The following is a 25,321-nucleotide window of genomic DNA, read 5'->3' as shown; positions in this document are numbered from 1 at the left end:
AACAAGTTTGTTAGAGTTCCCACTTTCAAGATGGAAACCATTTGCAAAATTTCACCCTTAAATCAGCAGGGTCAATTCATGTCTACTATAGACCAATTTGTTGCCCTTCCATTTGGTTTGGCTACAGCTCCTCACATTTTCACACAGCTAAGGGGATCTCAATTGCCCCTTATCTGGAGGATATCTTAGTAAAGGCCCCTTTCCAACCTCTAGTTATTGCCTATACTCAAAGGCTACTATCTTTTCTCCAAAACCACGGTTGGAAAATCAATGTTCCAAAGAGTTCTTTAGCTCCTGCTACAAGGGTGTCCTTTCTAGGACTCATCATAGATTCAGTCTTGATGCATCTATTCCTGACAGAATCATGCAGAATCAAGCTTCAGAAGTTTTGAATGTCCCTGCAACATGCTTTGTTTCCATCAGTAGCTTAATGCATGGAGATAGTTGGTCTTATGGTTGCGGCTAAGGACTTACAACCCTTTCAACTATCTATGCTCAATCAGTGGTCCAAGAATTATCTGTAATTAGAACAGCAGATTGCTCTGGATTTGTCAGTCAGACAATCTCTCTCTTGGGGGATACAAGGCCCTTCTTTGACCCTTGAGACATTCTTTCTTCATCCATCATGGGCTATTGTGACAACAGATGGGCTGGAGCACGGTATGGAATTCTCGAAGAGCGCACAGAGTTTGGTTCTCTCTGCAGACGAGGTTACTAATTAACATTCTGGAACCCTAGAGCGATTATTTGTGCTCTTCAGTCCTGGCCCCTTTTAAAAGAGGAAAAGAATGAAAAACACAAAGGCGCCAAATGGCCTAGTACAATCTCAACTCAGGGAAAATAAGTGATATTCAACTCACATCTGTGGAGCACCTATAAGGCACATGTATGGCGGACTGGAACTTCACAGTTGTCCAGATCACTGCATCAGGTATATCCAGGTGCATTGGGATGATGGTATCCAAATCAAGGTATGGTACACACTCCTATAATGGAGAAACACTGCACCACATGGCCCAGCACAGCACCACTAAGTTGTAATGTTAAAGATAAAGGAAAACATACATAACTGCTGCACCTGCAGGTGCCAAATGAACAGGCTGGGACTTCACAACCGCCCAGCTAACTGTACACAGGAATTACTCCAACGATAACATATACCATCCAAGGATAGAAGCAAGTGTATTAATAAAAGTTGTCTTCATTAAAATAACAGCAACGCATTTCTTAGCCAAAACAAGGACTGTTTCTTCAGGCTTAAAACCTTTAACGTTTATCCAGGTCCAGTCAGACAATATCAATGCAGTGGCCTGCATAAATCATCAAGGGGTACCTGCAGTCCACTAGCTATTCAGGAAATGTTTAAGAATTAAAGCTCCCTATCAGCAGTTCACATACCAGGTGTGAATAACTGGGAAGCGGATTACCTCAGCCGTCAGTCTCTCCATCAGGATACCTTCAATAAATTAGTGATCAAATGGGGTCTGTGGACAATATATTGTGCAAGATCAAGAGACCCAAAAGCTCAAATGATAGATGCCTTGGTGTGTCCATGGAATTTTCATATAGCTTACCTGTTTCCTTTGTTTGTTCTTCTTCTAAGAGTAATTGCTTGAATCAAACAGGAGTCAGCTTCGGCACTCCTTGATTGCGCCAGCCTGGCCCCCCAGAACATGGTATGGGGATCTAGTGCAGATGTCCTCATGTTCTCCATGGCATCTTCCTTTATGACAAGATCTGTTGTCTCAAGATCCTCTTTTCCATCAGGAACTAAGTTTAACGATGTGGAGGTTAAAACTTAGTTTTGAAACATAGGTTATTCTGATTCTGTCACTGACATTCTGATTCAAGCCAGAAAACCTGTTACACAAAACATTTATCACAAAATTTGGAGGGAGTATTTTGAATGGTGCTCTTCCAGAAGGTTTTCTTGGTATTATTTTAGGATTCAAATTTTAAACGATGGCCTTGGCAAGGGTTTGTCTGCTAGCTCCCTAAAAGGTAACATTTCTGATTTATCTGTCCTTTTTCATAGAAAGTTAGCTAAGCTTCCTGATGTTCAGACTTTTGTTAAGACGCTAGTAAAAATCAGGCCAGTTGAGAGACCTATTTCTCTGCTCTGGAATTTTAATCTAGTTCTGCAAGGTCCTCCCTTTGTACCGATGCATTCAATTGATAACAAGCTTTTTTTGTTGGTAAGTGCTTTTCTTGTTAGCAATCTCCTCAGCTAGGAGAGTTTCTGAATTGTCAGCTTTGTCCTATGATTCTCCATTTTTAGTTAATATAAAATATCACTTTCTTCCTAAGGTGGTGTCTTTGGAAAGTATCAATAAGGAGATTGTTGTTTCTAGATCCTGCTAATTCTAAGGAACAACTTTTACATAATCTTCAAGCTACTAAGGAATTCAAACAATCTTCCAGTTTGTTTGTTCGTTACTTTGGGACTTAAAGGGACAGTCTAGTATAAATTAAACTTTCATTATTCAGAGAGGACTTTTAATTTTAATCAACTTTCCAATTTACTTTTATCATCAAATGTGCTTTTTTCTCTTGGTATTCTTAGTTTAAACTAAACATAGCTAGGCTCATATGCTAATTTCTAAGCCTTTGAGGGCTGCCTCTTATCACATGCTTTTAAAATCTCTTTTCAACACAGAGACAGAAAGTACACGTGGGCCATATAGATAACACTGTGTTCAGGCACAGGGAGTTATTTAAGATTTAGCACATTACAATTCTAAATGCAAGACAATAGATAATAAACAGTCACAGTCATGTGATCATGGGGCTGTCAGAAGGTTCCTAGATACAAGGTAATCACAGAGGTAAAAAGTATATTAATATAACTGTATTGGTTATGCAAAACTGGGGAATGGGTAATAAAGGGATTATCTATCTATTAAAACAATAACAATTCTATGGTGGACTGTCCCTTTAAAAGGGGGCAAAAGGCTACTTCTGTAGCTTTGGCCTCTTGGCTCAAAAAGGTAATTCACAAGGCTTGGTGTTGGGAAACTCGCCTCTAAGCTTATCATAGCTTATTCTACAAGATCAATTGCTACTTCCTGGGCTTTCAAAAATGATTCATCTTTGGAGTAGATTTGCAAAGCTGCAACATGGTCTTCTCTGCATACCTTTTCAAAATGTTACTGCTTTGATGTTTTTGCTTCTTCACAAGCAGCTTTTCACAGGAAAGTCCTTAAGGCCGCAGTGTCTGACACATAGGAACTGCCATAAAATTGTACCACCCATTCTGTAACATGGACTGTCTGCTTGGGTATTAATCCCACATGTTATGGAGCCCTATGGACTATCATCATTTTAATAAATAAAACATTATTTATGCTTACATGATAAATTATTTTCTTTCAGAATTATGATAGTTATAGGCCTGCTCATTTTCATTTTTTTGCCAATAGTCCTAATTGGCACCTCTAAAGACCCTGCTTTCTATTTCCTACCTATATGTTTCCTATTCTCTGCTCGGCTATACGTTGAACTGAATAGAGATGGGAGGTTGGAGGGAATTTAAGCTCTTGTGTGGGTTCTTTGCCTCTTCCTAGCGGCGGGAATTATATCCCACCTGTTATGAAGACCTATGAACTATCATCATTCTGAAAGAAAATAATTTATCAGGTAAGCATAAATTATGTTTTTAAATAGAAGACTATTAGCAATATACTTTCATTAGCAAAAATGCTTTTAGTAAAATATATTACTGTTTCAGCGGTATACCCACAATTCCTGTGAGGGCCCGTGCACTACTATTCAAACACTACACCTTCTCAGAGTCAGCAATGGTTTGTGTGACACAAATGAAGCCTTCACAGGCACATACACCCCACCGCCAGCTTTCTGAGCTTGACTACAGGTGCACGAGTCCTAACAACATATGTGTGTATGCTGCTTAAAAACAATAATGACTTTTACTAAAAGCATTTTTGCTAATGGAAGTAAAACATATAGCAAAAAATGCTCCTATTTAAAGGAGAAATGCGCTCATGCATGACCTTTTCTATCCCTTTTAATATTCTTAGATTTTTGCCATGTTTTATGGCATAATAATAAAAGATCCTGTGTTAAACAGGAAAATGTGTTTGCATAATAAATAGTGTCATTTTGTGGAATAACCTCTTTGACAGCTCCACCCTCCTCTAGTTTGACAAATTATTTATAATTGTCCACCCAATTAGGAAATTACTGAAAAATAAATGACATGGGATGTCATAGAGGGGAGTTCCTTTTTTTTGGTTTTTTTACTTGACCCTTGATAATATTCTGTGCCTGGGAGAATAAAACAGATGCTTTCCCAGAACTTTGTGCAACCTGGAGTTACCATGGTAGCCTGCGATACTTTCTATTAGGAAAACAATGTATTGAACAAAAAAAGTTTTTCACAAGAAATTTAGAGGAAACAGACTCTTAGAGAAATTATATGATTTAAACTCATGCAGTCATCTTGCAGTCTTTGTAACCCATAGCTGCACATGATGTACAGGGGGTACTGAAATATTCCCTCTTAGGTTGTATGTAGCTATGGCAGTGCAAATGTTAAGTCTATGCTCAACATTAGGTGGGGAGGAAATGTGAGCTTTGTCTTTCAGGAAAAGCCGGTTCCCCCCATCATGTCCTTCCCCACCAACATCACATCCTCCGTCCGCCCTGAACAGCCACCACTCCCTGCACAGCCCCCCACACTGACTGCACACAGAGCTCCTACACAGTGTGCAGACTGGGGAGCTGCAGGGAAGGGGTCCCTCCTAAAACCATGAAGCCAAGGAGGACTCTACAGGATATGCTGAAGGGACTGAGCAGGAGCTTCAACTGCGCCACGGTATGGAGAGGCGCTTTATGTGCAAGAGTAGGACAAGAATAGGGAGTGCATATTACAGAAGGACAACAACACAAGTGAAAGAGGACACAATTGTGTGAAAGCACTAAAGCATGTGTGACAAGAGGACACTGTGTGACAGAGCAATAACGTGTGACAAGAGGGCACTGCTTATGTGTGACAGATCAAAAGCATGTGTGACAAGAGGACACTGTGTGACAGAGCAATAACCTGTGACAAGAGGTCACTGCTTATGTGTGACAGATCAAAAGCATGTGTGACAAGAGGACACTGTGTGACAGAACAACAGCATAAGAGAACACTGCTTATGTGTGACAGAACAACAGCATGTGTGACAGAGTAATAACATAAGAGAACACTGCTTAGTTGTGACAGAACAGCATGTGTGACAGAGTAATAACATAAGAGAACACTGCTTAGTTGTGACAGAACAGCATGTGTGACAAGAGGACACTGATTATGTGTGACAGAACAGCAGAATGTTTGTCAAGAGGACATTGCTTTTATGTGCCAGACAAACAGTGTATGTGACATGAAGAAACTGTTTCACAAGAGGACATTATTTGTGACTAAAAATAGTGTGTTACAGAAAGTTAATGAATTGTTTTACAGAAAGTTATTTACTGTACTTTCCAAGTTGGTGATATTGCATACGAGGCAAGTGTGATGGCACAACGCTGTGTAGATGTATCAGTAGGGTAAAGGTATCTGACAGTGCTTATAACAGGATGACGCAGCAAGATAGGATGACAATGAGTTTGTTGAATAATAATGTTTTTATCAGCAGGGGACTGAGTGATTTTAACAAAAGGTCACTGCTACCTCTGTGAGGAAGGGACTTCGTGCTCCTGATAGGATGAGCCTACTTGTGCTAGACTGGTGTGTGGCTGAAAATGGGTTTTGCTGTCAGGATGACACACGAGGTGCATGATAGGCTTGTGCACAGCTTGATGTAACTAAGTGTCTCTGATATTTTGGTTTGACATGTATGCATGTGACATGCTATTGTATGTGTGACAAGCTTTATATGTGAGTGCATGTTTTCTTTTTTTATCAGACAGAAGGACATGTGTGTGTGTCTGGATACACTGTACATATGGAATGGTAATGCTTGCATCTCCAAATGTGTGTGAAGTTTCACTGTTTGTATATGGGTACATGACATGGTATATGCTACGTTTTTAGGCATTTTGCATTTAGCAATTTTCATTCCACCACACGTTCCATTATTGCCTCTCCTGGTGAACATACATAATACTATTTAGATACCTTTCTTGGTGTATTTGTTTGGAGGACAGAGTTAGCAAGTCTGAGTGTGACAGAAGTGTGCCTCTAAAGCACTGTTTATGGTGTGTACAATGTTGATGATGAATCTGTGACTGGCAGACACGGTCTCTGTGTTCCCTGGGTACATGTGAGCAGGTGACAAGACAGGATTTTGTGGCATGTAATAGGGCAGTGGGACAATGAGTGTGCAGAACTGGAGAAAAGTGTCTGCACAAGACTGAGGGCAACAGGTTACGTGGGAATGGATCTAAGTGCTTGTTATGAGGTATTACAGGTTAGTTCATATGTGTCAAAATTTGTCTGAACACTTTAAATCCACCCTTAAAAAAATGGCAGGGAGGGAGTTAATATCAGCAATTATGTGGCTTATGAGGTTAAGCCAAAAAAAAAATGCTTGGCAGTTTTATAGCTTTCCTGTGCCTGCATTTTTCCCCTCAAAATTTCATAAAGTATATTCACAGTTTTAGTAACCAGATCCTAAAAACAAGCACTGGAAATATCTCAGATGCTCTTTTTAGGATAGAGTATCTCAAAAAATGCTCAAAACTGCCGCAATGTACAGAGGAGGATGAAAGGTGCATTATGCTTTGAATTTTCCTCTGTTTATCTTGGGCTGTTTACAAGATATTTTAGGTTCCAAATTTCCACTTGTCATGCGCAGAACAGAATTCAACATTTGATTTCCATTTCAAATATTTCATAATTTACACAAGATGTTTGAATGCAGAGACCATACAGAATACTGAAGTCATCTTGGCTGCTTGTATTTGTGTTGGAGTTTCAACCTTTTTTTTTAAGGGATGCTGACACCTCAAAACTAGTTTACTTTATTTTGAAGCCAAAAGTAACTGACTTTGGAGAGAAAAAAGTGGGACAGTAGTTTGCTGACCAGGTCAATATGCCAGGCCCTTGTTTCTCCAGGTTGAGAATGAAATAGTTCATGATTCCCAAACAGAATGTTTTAGAAAGGTTTATGAAAGTCCACCCTCTCTTGGAGGAAGTCGAACATGACACTTACAAAGGTATTTCACAGCAAAAAAGTAAGAGCATAAATAATATTGTTATTTTCATTTAAATAACAGCAAAAATTATATAGTTGTACGGAATTCCAGAAATAAAGTCTCTGTCCTCCTTTCACTGTCACAGCTGTCCCTTTCTGTTGTCCATGACCACAAGAGCAAATAACAGGTAAATGAGAGACAAAGACAACTTCTCATAGCGTGCACGGTATGTTCAAATCAAAAGGCCTTCTTTTCATTGTCACTTACCTGATTATACCTTGATAACAATTTATTATTCCTAGTGGGGATTTATATCCCAAGTATCTTTGCTAATGTTGAGTTGCTGTATAAGGTAAACTGTGCAGATAAGCAGGTCGTCCAAATCATCCATTGTTTGTCTGCAATTAGTATGAGATAAAAGGCCACTGTTCATATCATAGCAGAAATGTGTTCAATATATTGCTCTATACCTCAACTAATGCATAATAAAATACATTGCAATAACACTTATTCTGTATTTCCAAAGAGCAGTTGATTATTTTCTGACAAATTTCAAAATATCATTCCTTTTCCCTGCCCCTTGTATCATGTGACAGATACCAGCAAATTACAAACACACACATAGAAAGTTTAATTTTGACTTTAGTGTCCCTTTAAATTTAAGGCAATTTTCTTTTTTGCTAAAAGGCCATATTCACAATTCACATACAGGATTAACATGGGTGGTCCTGCATATAGTTATGTGGCAGTATAAAATGTCCACAAAATGTTATCAGCTTCTGGTACTGAATATCAAAACAATACAATGTTCCAAAAGTAATACAACTAATAGGGGCTGATTTATCATGCTCCAAATGGGGCCCAAATACCCCTGTTTCCGCTGCTCCTTAAGTTATCCGCTGCCTCTGAGGCTCCGGACATCAATCCGCCCGATCTCATACGATCGGGTTGATTGACACTCCCTGCTAGCGGCTGATCGGTTGCAAATCTGTAGGGGTGGCATTGCACAAGCAGTTCACCAGAACTGCTTGTGCAATGCTAAATGCCAACAGCGTATGCTGTCGAAGTGTTGGCATTCATTGATGTTTGCCGGACATGATCGCTGCAGCGGATCATGTCTGCCAGACCAATGATAAATCGCCCCCTATGTCTTAAACAGAAAGCAGAATTGGTTTGCAGTCTCTTCCCCACAGCAAAAAGTGCCAAACAGCTGCCTAATTTTGGGTAAATATATAAAAAGAGAAAGGGTGCCTCCTAGTGTAGCCAATACTCAATTGTATAATAACACAAGCGAAAAAATTGGTACTCACAATTTGAGAAGGCAGAGATAATGCCTAGGTGTGTGGCCTGGCCACCAATATCCAAAGAGACAGGAAATTACATGTAGCTAAGCTTTATGTCCGTATTAGATTTTCTGAAGTTTATGAAGAGTTATCATGAATGTGCATGTGCCAAATTCTCATGGAGAACATGGCATGTTCATATGCCTTATGGTCAGCCTGGGAATAGTACTGCTATATTTGAATATGCTTGGTTCATTTAAATAATACCGGTAACCCATTTCATATTAAGTTCTGAACAGCACAAATTATTAGACACATAGGCCCTAGTGATCAACACATCATCAGAACCACGAGACATTGCCTTTTTGGGCTCTCCAGTCATGAAATTTGTGGGTCTGAAGATATTTTCAAATAAAGTGGGTTGACCCTCTCTGTTCCGACGAGAGGCGATCTGTCTCCCATAGTAAATAATAGGGATTGCTGCTTCAGCAAAAGTCTACAACATCACCAGTTATCTGCGATCGCAGCAGGGGGGGATGCTATGTTAGCAATCTTTACTTAGCCATTTACTCTATTCTTAGATGCTAACTTATTGTGGAGCAATTAACCCAATGTTAATACATATGATTTCTTTACAGGAAGTCTTTCTTTTTCACACATCTTTTATTTATTGCGGAGCCGTTGTTCTAAAGGAAAGCGACTACCGCGTAGGAATGTGTATACCTCGTCATTTCCGGTCACTTCCGGTGAGGTATAATCAGCTGGTGGAGGTTTGTGGCGCTCACTGCGCATGTGCTAGAGCCCCAAACTCCTTACAACAGCTGATGCGAAGATACAAAGAATGATGTGGCACGCACACGTTACTGGTTACAAAATCCCAATGAACAAGCGGTCTGTCATTGGATTTTGTAACCAGAAAGGGTCGCAGAATATGTACACCGGTCAACTGTTACTAGTAAATACACACACCATGTACTAGTGACAATTTCCACATATTCACTGTTCATATATTATTTATATATATATATATATATATATATATATATATATATATATATAGTGTTATATATATATAGTGTTATATATATATAGTGTTATATATATATCACATATTCACTGTTCATATATTATTTATATATATATATATAGTGTTATATATATATAGTGTTATATATATATAGTGTTATATATATATCACATATTCACTGTTCATATATTATTTATATATATATATATATATATATAGTGTTATATATATATATATATATAGTGTTATATATACTATATATATATACTATATATAAATATATATATATATATATATACTATATATTCATATATGTTCATATAATATATATATATATATATATATATATATATATATATAATATATGAACATATATGAATATATATATATAGTATATATATATATATTTATATATATATATATAACACTATATATATATATATATATATATATATATATATATATATATAACACTATATATATATATATATATATATATATATATATATATATATATATATATATATATATATATATATATATATATATATATATATATATATATATATATATATGAACAGTGAATATGTGGAAATTGTCACTAGTACATGGTGTGTGTATTTACTAGTAACAGTTGACCGGTGTACATATTCTGCGACCCTTTCTGGTTACAAAATCCAATGACAGACCGCTTGTTCATTGGGATTTTGTAACCAGTAACGTGCGCGTGCCACATCATTCTTTGTATCTTCGCATCAGCTGTTGTAAGGAGTTTGGGCCTCTAGCGCATGCGCAGTGAGCGCCACAAACCTCCACCAGCTGATTAAACGTCACCGGAAGTGACGTAGTATACAAATCCCTATGGTAGACGGATTACTTTAAGACACCGTACCATTCAGCTATCATTAATTGTGACCTATTGAAGGAACTCTTACAGTAACCATTTTCTTTTAGCAAATGTTTTGCATTAGCAACAATTGCAACTTTATGTTACTGTGTTGCACATCCCAGTACACGTGTCTCTAGTCTGATTTTTGGATAATCAGTTTATGTAGTTTCATTACTTTAAGTTCTGAACAGCACAAATTATTAGACACATAGGCCCTATGTTTATAAGCAACGTTGTTGAACGATCTATACTTTTAAGCACATTAGTCCTGCATGTATTAAATTTACAGAAACTGTTTATGCCTGACTATTATCACCATATTAACCTTACAGTATGTAAGATCCTCTCCAGCTGTTTAATGATCAAGATACTCAAATGCTGATACTTGGATATTATATTACTCTGGGTATCTTTACTCAACCCTTTCGCTGGTCAAGATCCCTAAGGTGTACACCAATCACACTGACACACTTTAGCCCCTACATGATCCTAACCGTCCGCTCCATTGTTCAAGCAATTACACTGTACATTCTGCTCTATTTATCCTGCCCACTAGTTGTGCTTTTAATTTAATTTCCCAGTTTTTATCTGCAAACTAATAAAAGTGAAGTTTTATTTTATTTATTGAATGTCTTCTTGCTGCCTGAGGCAACATTAGTTGCTTAACCTACCATTTACTTGGTTTTCCAGACCTTTGAATGCTATAGGTGTATTCTTTTGAGTGGATCTTTTACCCACTCTCTGGCTTCTGTATGTTATGTAATACACAGCACCTCTCCCTAGCTTTCTTCACCCATTGGTAAATATGTGTATAGGGAATAAGTCTGTATTACACAGAATAAGTAGTGCCATTGGTTATAATATATTTTAAGCTTGTTACTGACCAGATATGCATTCCTACCAGGAGGAGGCAAAGTATCCCAAACCTCAAATGCCTATAAATACACCTCCCACCTCACTCATCCCTCAGTATTAAAACTTTGTCTCCTTAGGAGGTGGGAAAGCATGATGTGCTTGATTCTTCAGTGAAAGGCACTTCTAAGCATATTGAAGCCCAGTTCCTCTCTAAGTACAGGGTTTGTCTGAGGGATGTGAAGGGAGTATTGCCTGATGACACCATGTTTTCACCTATGGGAAATCTACTCATTAGGCTCTGTAAATTCGGCTTACGAGCTGGCACATTTTTGGTTCAGCACTCTGGATAGCTCTTGCTGATTGCTGGCTGCATTTAGCCACCAATCAGCAAGCGCTACCCAGGTGGTGAACCAAAGATGGGCCGGCTTGAAAGCTTACATTCCTGCTTTTTCAAATAAAGATCCAAAGAGAACGAAGAAAATTTTAGAATAGGAGTAAATTAGAAAGTTGCTTAAAATTGCATGCTCTATCCGAATCATGAAAGAAAAAATTTGGGTTCAGTATCCCTTTAACAATGAAAGGAAAGGTAGATTTTTTTAATAGGAGTGTCAGAATTTCAAGAAACAAACAAAATAAATATAGTGCAGTTTATATTTAACTACTGTCCTTTAGTTTCTACAAAGAAAAATTACTTTAAATTACTTTAAATGGGCATTAAATTCGAAATAAAAGGTTATAAAGCCGCACAGTGATTGGTTGATATGTGCAGGAGCTCCTTTATATCTTTAATCAGTTGTCTATGTCAAAGGAGTTCTAAATGCATCAAGTGGTGTTTCCCTGCATCACAAAACAATGCAAATTGTGCATGTATTTAAAGACATTTATTGCAATGCCATGAGTAATTTCTAATGCATGTATACAAATGTCTTTAATGTCCCTTTAAATTCAAAATTAAGCTTCAAACCAAAGTCAAGTTGTTCAGTGACATACGTTTTAGGATATTGTATTCAAACTTTTTACCAACAAAGGGCTAGAGTACAAGTGGAACGCTAATTTATCACGCACCTTTACGGATGCACGATTAATAACCGCCAATTACAAGTGGCTGGTTAATGCTACTGCGAGTTCACAGTTGCAATTAGCCCTCCGAAAATTAACCAGAGGTGAGACATCTGGTTGATTTTAAAAATGCCCCCCAATTGCCCCTAAAGTAAAGTGTATAGTGCCTTTAATAAAATAAATCATATTAGCATCTTTTTATTTTTATTTTTTTAAAATAATAACTGCACAATGCAGCTTTAGGAGTTAAAGTGAGCAGGTCTGGGGTGTTAGAAAAAAAACGGCACTGAAAAGTGCCTTTACATTGTGGTCTATGGGGACTCTGTTAAAACTGCAAATATATATGTATATTCTTTTTTATATATATATATATATATATATATATATATATATATATATATATATATATATATATATATATATATATATATATTTATTTATATTTATGTGTTAATATTTGTAAATACACATATAAACCCAAAAATATGTGTATATATTCATATACATAAATATTTTGAATTTGCTGCCCATTGCTGCGCGACTTACCCCCTTCGCTGCTCTAGGTTCTGTTCCGTGTCTATCGGCATCCCATTGGAGCCTATGGCAGCACACTCTAGTGAGCGCAAAGCTTCTATGCAATTGCACTTTACTTGTAATACCAGCACACATTTACATGTGCCGGTATTACTGAATGGATCGCAAATATTGCGCTTGTGAAAGCGCAATTTTGCACTCCTCATAATCCGTCCCAAAATGACCAGGAGCACTTCATTCTACTCTAAATATTTTAGTGCAATATTACACATCTTTCTTTGCGTTGCGAACATTTCTGGCTAACTCTTTTTTTTTTTTTTTGTCTGTTTGCTTTATTGATGTCAACAACTCAATTGAACAGCTGTATTATAGCTTTTTAGAACATTTAGCAACCACATTTTTGAAATCCCAGTTTTATTGCCAATTTCTCTTGGCTCATTAAAGCTATTTCATACTTTTTAGCACAGCCAGTATGTAACTCAATCGGACAGAAGATAACTAAATATTTTATCAAAATAATTATTTTGTTTTTCAGCGTTGTTTCCTAAAATAAGCTGTTACAGTTTTTAATTCTTGAAATACAGATATTGTTATGTTTACTAAAACATTTTTTTGTACTACCCTCCAGCAGAGCTGTGGGAGTTGTCCTTTATTAGCCAATGAGCAGTTGATCCATGTGAATTTGTTGTGCACAAACATACATTCATTTAACAGCTTTAAGTTTGAAGATATAACCTGAATGTGCATCTGACTGTGCTTAACCATCCCTTGGTGCAAAGTTTATTTATAAGTGAAGAGCTGGTCAGTACTGCCAGTCACAAGCTGTAGCACTGGGTTTATAGAAAGAAGGAAAATTGTGCTCCCACTGCCTCAACCTCAGAAGAAAAATAGGCTTTTTTTCTGCAAGCCAAAAATGTGGTCTAAGCTCACAGCTAACAACTTGTGATAGCATCAAAATGAAACAAGCCCTTTTTTTTCCGAAAACAAGATTTGAATTGACTACTATGTTTGTTAGAGTGGCATTCATATGGTGATACTCTTTTGTGTGTTATGGAGCAATTTGGTAACCAGATGCATTAACAAAATACATAGAACAAAATATTTCTTGTCAAATTACAGTAGGCCATTCGCAATTCGTCTTTTTCCAATTCATTGTATTACTCTGTTTATACACAATTGCGATTGGTAGTGTGGGCAGGCAGCTAAATGCTGTGCTACAACTCAAAACAACCACCTGTTCATAGGGAGTGTTACGCTGATGTCACATAGTATCACTATCAGAGATGACAAATTGATATGGAACTTAGAATGCAGAAAACTCAGCCATGAAATGTTATAGGAACAAAACATTCACTTTATATTGGCTATATGTAGCAGAATCCAAACTAATAGGAGCCATAATTAGAATTGTAGCATTTAACAAGCCTTGGAGGAGAGTATTCAGTTTAGGGAAGTGGGTAGGCAGGCAGAACATTATCTTAGCCTTCCTAGCTATCACCAGATGAGAGAGCTCCCCTTCCCAGGGGGGGGCAAGGAAAGAAACATATTACGCCCCTTTTGTCTAAATGAAAAGAGATAGGGTTACCTCCCTTGTCATTCCTAGTTCTGTCCTTCATAGGATGGACAGAGCTAGGGTTCCCTTTCCTTTTTTAAAAAAAGAGATATGTTTCATAATGGTAGGCTTTTTTTATACTTTGCATTTCTTTTTGTTTTTATACTTTGCAATTAGTGACCTTCAAATTACCAAAAGTGCCATACCATGCATGTCTGCTATTTCTGAACAAAGGGGATCCCAGAGAAGCTTTAACAACCATTTGCCTTATGACTGCACAAGCGGTATGTAAATCATTTCAGTGAGGAAGCCAAAGTTTGTGAAAAAGTTAATAAGGTATATGAAATGTATATTTACATATAATGACAATAAATTCATCAAATACCTTCTTTTTTCAATAATCCCATGTTTCTCATATCATTTATTAAAAAAATATGATGTTTCCTGGGAGGTCATATTTGCTAATGCGCATGCAGTTAATCTCTGTTCGACGTCACAAGTGGAGCTATGGCAGCCGGTTATACTCAAAAGAAAATTGCATTGCAGGTATTCAGAGCTCTCTTAAGCTAGTTGGAGGAGCGGAGCTGCTTATGATATAGGTAAGTATTGGGGTCTCACTCCAATCATCCCCCCTAGACTAACGAGCAATAAATCAATGAAATATAAGACACTACTACAAATTTAATTAGATAATGATAAAAAAACAAATGCACACTTTTTTTTATTTTGTAAAACGGCTATCATAGCTATGATTATAGTCCTGTAGTTAGATTAAGAGCTCTGTTCTTGAGTGGATCGATATGTGTCTTATTGTAATGCTACTTATGTTTAGCATATCCATAGAACAGTGATTTAAATGTCAAATCTACATATATTTGTATTCCTAACTTAAAAATTACTGTAGCATAGTTCATTAGTTTAAACCAACAACTATAATGTATATATGAGATTAAAATTTAAATTTATTAGAAATCAATTTAGTTTCTAACAAATATATTATTATACATGATACATTTTAGATATTTATCCCTTGAAACTGACATATCTAAAAACTTTATTTCATATTCAGATAGTATAGCATATATACCAGTGACCAGCACTATAATTTTTTGGCCAGCAGGCTTGATAGCGCACTCAACGTAGGAATATTATAATCTAATATTCTAAATATTCTAATTAGGTTAAATTGATTGGCCCGGTCAAATTTCTGATGGAACATCCTCTTTCTTTCATATAGGTGGCGAGAGTCCACGAGCTAGTTACTGATGGGCTATACATTACTACTAGGAGGGGGCAAAGTTTCCCAAACCTCAAATGCCTATAAATACACCTCCCTCACTCATACATAGTTTTAAAAACTTTGCCTCATTAGGAGGTGGTGAAGCAAGATGTGCTTGATTCTTTTGTGAAAGGTAAACATATTAAAGCCCAGTTCCTCTCTAAGTACAGTGTTTGTCTGAGGTAAGTGAAGGGAGTATTGCCTGATGATACCATGTTTTCACCTATGGGAATCTATTCATAAGGCTCTCTGTCAATTGGTCTCATGGATTCATCTATTCTCTTGTACCATTATCATTATTTTGTAAAATAACTAGGTGAGTGTTATTGTTTATTATGTCATAAAACTGTATATGTGCTTTAAATATATACTGGAATTTAGTGTTTAATAATCCTTTAATGATTTTTTAAATGTATTTGTATTTGGCGGCTGAACAGTGTCATGAAATATACCAAAATGGACCTAGATCAATACATTGGGTTGCCTACCAAAAAATATATAGTTTTGCAGTGATTTTGGGCAAGTTTTTCTCTGAAATTCCCAGTCTTGAAGGGGTTAAACTTTTTTTTTTTAGGATTCAGATACAACATACAATTTGAAACAACTTTGCAATTTACTTCTTTTATCAAGTTTGTTTCATTCTCTTGATATCCTTTGTTCAAAGAGCAGCAGTGCATTACTGGGAGCTAACTGATCACATATAGACAGCCAATCAGAAGAGACAAATGTTTGCAAGCACCAATTACCAGCTAGCTCCCACTAGTGTAGGATATGCACTTATTCTTTTTCAACAACTGATATCAAGAGAACAAAGTACATTTCAAAATAGAATTTGTTTCTTAAAATGACATGCTCTTTCTAAATCATGCAAGATTAATTTTGACTTTCCTATCCCTTTAAGTCTAGTTATCAATACTCAACACTATTAAAAAGGCCTTTCAAAAGATGGGAATTTCAAATTCCAAGATGTATAAGATTCATTTCTAATAAAAATGTTTTCTTCTAGCTTTAGATAGATAGCAATAGAAAACGATACACTTCTGTCCCTGCTATACTTTAAAGCTGCAAAAAAGGTATAATTGTGAATACTTATCCCATAATGAATGCCCTGTTCCACTGTGATAAGGATTTCTGGGAAAATAGTTAAATATATTAAAGGGGATGTTTTTCTCTCACTTTCTTTTTCAACCAAACAAAACATAACCTATCCCTACCCCTATAAATGTTTATGTTGGCTCCTTAGTGTGATATCATTTTGTCTACACCTGCTCTAAATGAACAAGGATGTACTGCCAGCTGTCATCGGCTGTTAGGCTTCTTTTTCTCCACACATTGTTCCCTTTGGTGACGGTGAAACAACATAGTTTATTGTTAGCTCTGGAACACGTACTGTACCACTAGTGCTTTACTGGCATTCCTTTTATCTAACTGGTAAACTCTGGATCTGAGTAGAATCTTTTTATCATTACCGGATATAGAACTTTATGCATTTCTTTTCACTTCTCTCTTTTCTTTCCCTCATTTTTTTAGCTTTATATTGTAATACATGAGCCTCTCCTCATCCATATTCCTGTATAACAAAATAAACCGCTCTTAAGCTAAAATTTGCTCTTCTAAAATAATTTGAGGGACCTCTCAATACTGACATCTTAGATCATCTCATCCAAGAGGCGAGCTTTAGATAATCGGGCCCTTGGAATGAAACGCAGGGGCCATATCTAGTCACTGGATGACCACATGTTCTACAAGTGTTCAAATGGATATAAACACATACAAAATGCAATGAGCTCCTTCGTCTTTTGTCTGAACCAAGCCCTTTATCTTTGTAGTTGAAATATGTTGCCACCATTTATTTATTACATAAGAAGCAGAATGAGCGAATACAACCTTAGTTCATTAATTCTGTTGGCAAAATAATATACTTTGTTAGTCATTTTGTCAAAGGAATAACACATATTGGCATCTCTACAACTGTATAAATACATTGACCAAATAAGGCTTTACATAAACAAACTTCTGTATTGATCAACTCTATGCCCTTTTCTGAGGGCACTCCTGGGCAGTTTGTGCATCAGCCCACCTCTGACTATATCTGTATATGCAAGGGTACAAGGGTCTCCCATGCTACTGTTAGCACATTTATAGAGAGAAACCGTCTGGTATGTGTTCAAAAAAGCTGTGGTTTAACAGTGACGCAGACGTACAGAACCGCTGGTATGATTTCTCATGGAAATAGTTGAAGAGGGGGGCTTGTGGGGATTTCAGATTTAGTAGTTTATAGGTTTCTTATCGTGAGCTTGTGTCAATGTTTTTATTTGCAGTTTTGAAATAATTGTAGATTTTTGGTTACGTTTGAAAAAGAAATAGCAAAAATTGGTGACTGGTGTTGTTCAAGGTGACAATGTCAGTTGTTTATTTCTCCGATGTGTCTGTGTACAGTTTCAAAAACGACAGTATATGGCTTAAATAGTTGTTTTGTTTCTGACACCCTGAGCTTGTTTTGCCCATAATGCTGAGGTTGCACCTTTTTAAAGTCAGTTGCTCTCAAGCATGGAATTGTGGGGTGTTTTTTTTAGATATGGTAGTGTATGAGCACATTTATATTTTATATGCTTACAATTTAGTATATGTTTACTATTTATGTTTTCCTTTGTTTTTGTATATGGTCCTCCAAATGCAAACATTTTGGTAAAACTGTGATAATCCATAGTTTTGAATGAATATGTTTTGCGGACTGACACTGGTCAGACATTTTTTAGTTCTCGATGATGGGATATTTCAAATAAACCGTGGCCTATTCAGAACAGATGTGCAAAATGCCTCAGTGACCTTTTGTTTGTTTGCTTGTTATTTCATATTTGAGATGATTCAGTCCATTAGAAAAGCTAATTATGTTTGTTTGTTTTTTTTAGTGGAGAATTTTGTTTTATCATTTTGGAGCTTTTCCATTTCATCAGTCTGTACCTTGTGGGAAACCCATTTTGGTGTGTTTAAAATGTACTTATGATATTGTTTTTTCGGGTTCAAATAACAAATGTATGGATTTGTATTAGCTATCTTCTGTACCTGACATATAAACAAAAGAAAACATGTACCAGCTGAAAGAAGAAAGGGACATGAAAACCAACATTCTTCTTTAATGATTCAGATAGAACATACCATTTTAAACAACTTTCCAATTTACTTCTGTTATCCAATTTGCTTCATTCTCTTGGTATCCTTTGTTGAAGAAGCAGCACAGCACTACTGGGAGCTAGCTGAATGCACCGAGTCAACCAATAACATGAGGAATCAATGCGCAACCATCAATCAGCTGCTCCAGAGTCTTCCCAGTTATCCCTTTCAACACAGGATATCAAGAGAAGAAAACAAATAAGATAATAGAAGTAAATTGGAAAGTTGTGTAAAATCACATGATCTGTCTGAATGACAAAATTTGGGTTTTATGTTCCTTGATGTTCTGCTGAAAAACAAAAACTATCTATATTCCATGTGTACAAGCACAAGATTGTGCCGCCTGATGAACAGCAAAATGGTGAGAGTCTGCTAAGGTTATGGCTTTGTATGCACCAATTGATTGCCCTGTGTAGAGCATGGGATTTTAGACAACATTCTAATTTACTTGTTTTATCAATTGTTGCTCATTCTCTTGGTATCTTTTGTTGAAAAGCAGGGACGTATGCTTAGGAGCTGGTCCATTTCTGGAGCACTTTCTGGCAGCAGTTTTGCAAGAATGTTATCCATTTGCAAGAGTCATGATATCAGTACTATTTCCTGCTGTGTTGTGCATTGTATGATCTGTCTGAATCAGAAAATACATTTTTTGGGGGTTTCATATCCCTTTAAGCTGCATTTTATGCCTTTCATGACATGGTCAGAGCTTAGTCCATCTTCCGAGATATTTGTCTCTTTTTTTCCTAGAAATTCCAGGCCTTCCATATTGTGAAAATAAAATTAAAATATTCTTTTGGTTTTGCCTTTGTTTCAAAACCAATGTCAGACCATCCTACTTAGGGCCAAATTATGAGTGGACTGCAACCCCACACACACAAAATGCTTACTTCTAGCGCAGTTAACGCTCGAGCGGGAATGTTAAAGACTGCTTTACTTGTAATCTGTATCTTAGTGTTTTTGCACCAAGTGAGGGAGTGAGAGGGGGCTCTGTTCTACTGAGTCCATTATGAAAGGCCAAAGGTTGGTAGCTCAGCCTGTAATGACAGCTATTTTAATTAGGGATCATATAATATATAAATCCTATAACCAAAAGAACACCAGAAACCTAAGAAAAGGGTTTTAACTTTTAAGGTGAAACCAACGCATTCCATGGGGCTGATTTATTAAGCAGAAAACAGAAAGTTATGAAGCAGCGGTCTAAAGAGCGCTGCTACATAACTTGTCCGCCTGCTCTGAGACCGTGGACAGAAATCAACCTGATCGAATATGATCGGGTTGATTGACACCCCTTACTAGTGGCCGATTGGCCGCAAATCTGCAGGGGGCGGCATTGCACCAGCAGTTCACCATAACTGCTGGTGCAATAATAAATCGATGTGCAGCGGACATGATACGCTACATTGTATCATGTCCGTTCGCACTATGATAAATATACCCCCATGTGTTAGGCCTCCACTAGAAATTTTGGGGCTCCTTACTAAACTAGAGGTTGGGGCCCCTCATCTGCCCTCCCCCAGCCAGTTGGCATTATGAAGTAACTCTGTGGGGGCATATCATGTATAACATATATATTGAGTGCACTATAGAAGTACATAACAGTATATATTTAATATACTGTGTGTGTGTATATATGTGTATATTTGTGTGTGTGTGTGTGTGTGTGTGTGTATATACAGGTGAATCTCGAAAAATTAGAATATTGTGCAAAAGTTAATTTATTTCACTAATGCAACTTAAAAGGTGAAACTAATATATGAGATAGACTCCTTACATGCAAAGCAAGATAGTTCAAGCGGTGATTTGTCATAATTGTGATGATTATGGCTTACAGCTCATGAAAACCCCAAATCCACAACCTCAGAAAATTAGAATATTGTGAAAAGGTGCAATTTTCTAGGCTCAAAGTGTCCCACTTTAATCAGCTAATTAAGCCATAACACCTGCAAAGGGTTCCTGAGCCTGTAAATGGTCTCTGTCTGGTTCAGTAGGAATCACAATCATGGGAAAGACTGCTGACCTGACAGTTGTGCAGAAAACCATCATTGACACCCTCCATAAGGAGGGAAAGCCTCAAAAGGTTATTGCAAAAGAAGTTGGATGTTCCCAAAGTGCTGTATCAAAGCACATTAATAGAAAGTTATGTGGAAGGGAAAAGTGGGGAAGAAAAAGGTGCACAAGCAGCAGGGATGACTGTAGCCTGAAGAGGATTGTCAGGAAAAGGCCATTCAAAAGTGTTGGGGACTTTCACAAGGCTGGAGTTAGTGCATCAAGAGTCACCACACACAGACGGATCCTGGACTTGGGCTTCAAATGTCGTATTCCTCTTGTCAAGCCACTCCTGAACAACAAACAACGTCAGAAGCATCTTACCTGGGCTAAAGAAAAACAGACCTGGTCTGTTGCTCAGTGGTCCAAAGTCCTCTTTTCTGATGAGAGCAAATTTTGCATCTCATTTGGAAACCAAGGACCCAGACTATGGAGGAAGAATGGAGAGGCACACACTGCAAGATGCTTAAAGTCCAGTGTGAAGTTTCCACAGTCTGTGTTGATTTGGGGAGCCATGTCATTTGCTGGTGTTGGCCCACTGTGCTTCATTAAGTCCAGGGTCAACTCAGCCGTCTACCAGGAGATTTTGGAGCACTTCATGCTTCCTTCCGCAGACGAGCTCTATGGGGATGCTGACTTCATTTTCCAGCAGGACTTGGCACCTGCCCACACTGCCAAAAGCACCAAAACCTGGTCCAATGACCGTGGGATTACTGTGCTTGATTGGCCAGCAAACTCGCCTGACCTGAACTCCATAGAGAATCTATGGGGCATTGCCAAGAGAAAGATGAGAGACATGAGACCGAACAATGCAGAAGAGCTGAAGGCCGCTATTGAAGCATCCTAGTCTTCCATAACACCTCCGCAGTGCCACAGGCTGATAGCTTCCATGCCATGCCGCATTGAGGCAGTAATTGCTGCAAAAGGGGCCCAAACCAAGTACTGAGTACATACAGTATGCATGCTTATACTTTTCAGAGGTCCGATATTGTTCTATGTACAATCCTTGTTTTATTGATTGTATGTAATATTCTAATTTTCTGAGATTGTGGATTTGGGGTTTTCATGAGCTGTAAGCCATAATCATCACAATTATGACAAATCATGGCTTGAACTATCTTGCTTTGCATATAATGAGTCTATCTCATATATTAGTTTCACCTTTTAAGTTGCATTAGTGAAATAAATGAACTTTTGCACGATATTCTAATTTTTCAAGTTTCACCTGTATGTGTGTGTATGTATATACAGTATATATATATATATATATATATATATATATATATATATATATATATATATATATATATATATATATGTGTGTGTACAAAGAGATCAGCCACTCACCAGCAAAGCAACCACTCTGTGCACGGCCTGTAAATATCCAAAGGAAAAAGGGCTGGGGATCAGGATCCGGTGTGTATCCTCAGTTGTCCACAACACTTAAGCCAGCATGAAGAGATTTGAATAATCTCCTTTGATACATGCTCTCTTCATGCTGGCTTAAAGGGATATTCCAGCCAAAATTGGAAACCACATGAGTGCATTTCGGTATTGAACAGAAGCAATTTTGTAATATACATGCATTAGCAAAAATGCTTCTAATAAAAGCTATAGCTGTTACAAAAGTGTATTTAAGTATGCACCGTGCACCAGCATTTTAAACACAGCACTTGCTCAGAGAGCCTAAGGTGCTTGTACCATCTGTTAATGACTCAATTTGTTAATTGCTGACAGGATACAAGCCCCACTGATTATCTGAGCAGCTGCAATATTTAAAATGTGGGTGCAGTAAAAATATCTAGCTATGCTTCACATGAACGTGCAGAGAAAAATGTTACAACTAAAACAGTGATAACTTTTACTAGAAGCATTTTTGCCAATACATTTATATTGCAAATATGTTTCTATTCAAAGATTTGCAATATAAATGTCTCATTTTCATACACAAAAAAGCCAGATGAGCAGCTGGGTCAATACAACCCAAAAACATTCAGTGGAAATAGTGTATGATAAAGTCACTTGAATGTCAAAGTACAGTCTGGCTAGAAGGAGCCCAGATCTGAATGCAGTAATCAGAAAGCAACCTAAAAAATGTCTGCCTACCTTGCTTTCATCTCGTTTGATTAAATACGGGTTTGCATAATAGCGTAGATTAAGTAGCTCTCTACACTAGTTCACCTGTGACCACTCTCAATCAAGTGTTTGCACAGAAAGGGAACTGTGTGGTCTGTCCCTACCTTTTACCCATTTGCCAGCACCATTTTGATTTTTTTTTTAATGCCAGCCATTTTTCCCGATATGTAGCCACAATTGTGGGTAGGAAACAACTGCACAGTAAAACTGTGTGATACAGCGGTTGGAGCCCGCCTAAAGCCAGTGGCCGCTGTCACCCCTTATGGTTAACCTGGCCTATGGTAATGTAAAGACTAAATTGTGATGCAACAAAACTCCCTCTTTATGTTGTGAGAGATATTACTGCTTGAAAGTAAATATATCTCCCCCCCCTCCATAAATATGTGAATGTGACAGATTCTCTTCTCTTAACATTGACACTTTAGTCAAAATACAATGTTTGCAGTACACAATGTATTCATTTACATGCTTCTAGTAAATCCTTTTACTATTTCACTGATAGATTTACTCTGCATAGCAGAAACAGAGCTTGTATCCACCTGGTACCTCACCTGTATTCATTCATTGCACCTGCTCAGCTGGTTGACAAGGATAAAATATGCATAATATCCAATGCAATAAAAATCGTTGTGGTCGTCTATACATGCAAAGTATTCGGGTATGTAGACATGGAGGTCAATTTATTATTGTGCGGACGGACATGATACAGTGTAGCGTATCATGTCCGCCGCACATCTTGTGAACTGCTGGTGCAATACCACACCCTGCAGATTTGCAGCCATTCGGCCGCTAATTCGATTGGGCTGATTGCTGTCCGCCGCCTCAGAGGTGTCGGACGAGTTAAGCAGCAGCGGACTTAGGACCGCTGCTTCTTAACTTCCACTTCAGGCGGAACTGAAGCGGAGTGGGTCCGAAGCAGCATCCGCTGCTTAATAAATCGACCCCTAAGTCTCTTACGACCCAATTCGCTAAAGCTCAACAGTACTATGTCTATGAGGTCCGTCAAATTATTTTAGAAATGCAAAATTTAGCTTGTGAGCTGTTTATCTGGCTACACAGTGTTCTGCGTGTAGTGAAGAGACACATAGCTTACAATAAACACTTGTGTGATTACTCTGTATTCTGTACTGTACACAGTAAAAACCTGTCACCAATACTAAATGCATATTTGCCATTGCAAGTTTATTGCAAAAGAATAACTGTTTCTAATAAACACTGAAATGCAGTGATGTACACTTCAGGTTCAACTACAATTTACAATCCTTTTTTTTTCTCTCCAGTTTTCCTTGTATAAATATCTGGCACAGGTAATGAAATTTAACTCAGCCCCCAAATGTTACAAACAACGGTAACAGATGCTTAAAAAAAATGAAATTCCTTTTTTTATTATTTTCCCTGCATATGGGACACATTTATTTAACCCTCTTTTGTCCTCATGCACATAATGATTCCATATGTATGAGTGTGCAGCTGACTGGGTGTATTGTGCTGGCAAATAGTCACAAATTCTTATTATTTGTATAGTCTGTATGAGGTAACATTATGGTATTTTCTCCGCAGCCTGCTGGGGGTGAGCGTCATGTATTTCATGAGAAAGTGCTGAGGAAGAAGAGACTGTGTGCAGCCTGCAGTGAGCCTGTCATATCGCAAGGGAGCGTCTGCAAAGGTGAGTCATGGTTTTAGCATCATCAGTGTGCAACTCTCCTTTAATTGTTTTCCTGTACCGACATTGTTCTAAAACCATTTGCCCTTCCTGTATGAAAGTTATGCAGAGATGATATTGATTTGTTGTTGAAGCAGCATTGAAGACACTTTTTTATATATGAATCAGAAATGAATTTGTGTTTATCAAAAGATTTGCACACTAAATAAATGTCTATAAATTTGTAATTTTGTTAGCAAAATGTGCATTGTTTTGCAGTCCAAGGACACACCCCTTTAAAAGCCAACTAGGGACAGATACAAATGAGTTCCTTCACATCAATCACTGTGCAACATGTTACAGAATTTTTTTTTACAATTTTGTTTTTTCTTGAGGCAAGATACGGCTTCATTATCTGGTTAGAGAGGTCTAATCCACCCATGTATTTGTCTAACTCTACAATGCAAACTGTTTTTTGCCTTTATATCTGTTCACCTCTGGAAATCACTGCCGTGGTTCCTTCATTTTGTATAGTTGTTAACATCTAGGGGGATATTTATCATAGCGTCAATCTCTGTGCATTCACTGGCGTCAATACACTCGCCAGACAACGCTGCCGCGGATCTGCATAAGATGCCCTTATTTATAAAAAATTCAGTCAAAAACACACGCGTCAAGTACCGCGTGATGAGCATCGGACTGTTG

The 25,321-nt window shown here is 37.5% G+C and overlaps 1 protein-coding gene across 2 annotated transcripts in view; it reads left to right on the top strand.

Moving 5' to 3' along the window:
- TNS2 (tensin 2) overlaps positions 1–25,321 on the top strand; it is a 382,090-nt gene that overhangs the window by 129,397 nt on the left and 227,372 nt on the right. Inside the window, exons 1-2 of one of the 2 annotated variants that reach the window (XM_053708326.1) lie at positions 4,715–4,834; positions 24,535–24,640. In XM_053708326.1, coding sequence (XP_053564301.1) covers positions 4,769–4,834; positions 24,535–24,640 — 172 coding nt within the window. In that variant the 5' untranslated portion in view covers positions 4,715–4,768. Of the gene's footprint in view, positions 1–4,714; positions 4,835–24,534; positions 24,641–25,321 lie in introns of those variants that run through there. The other variant, XM_053708325.1, reaches the window with a different exon arrangement.

This window comes from Bombina bombina, chromosome 3 (assembly GCF_027579735.1).
Source record: "Bombina bombina isolate aBomBom1 chromosome 3, aBomBom1.pri, whole genome shotgun sequence".
NCBI lineage: Eukaryota > Metazoa > Chordata > Amphibia > Anura > Bombinatoridae > Bombina > Bombina bombina.
Note: the sequence above shows the minus strand (reverse complement) of the source record. Positions and strands in the feature narration are given on the sequence as shown.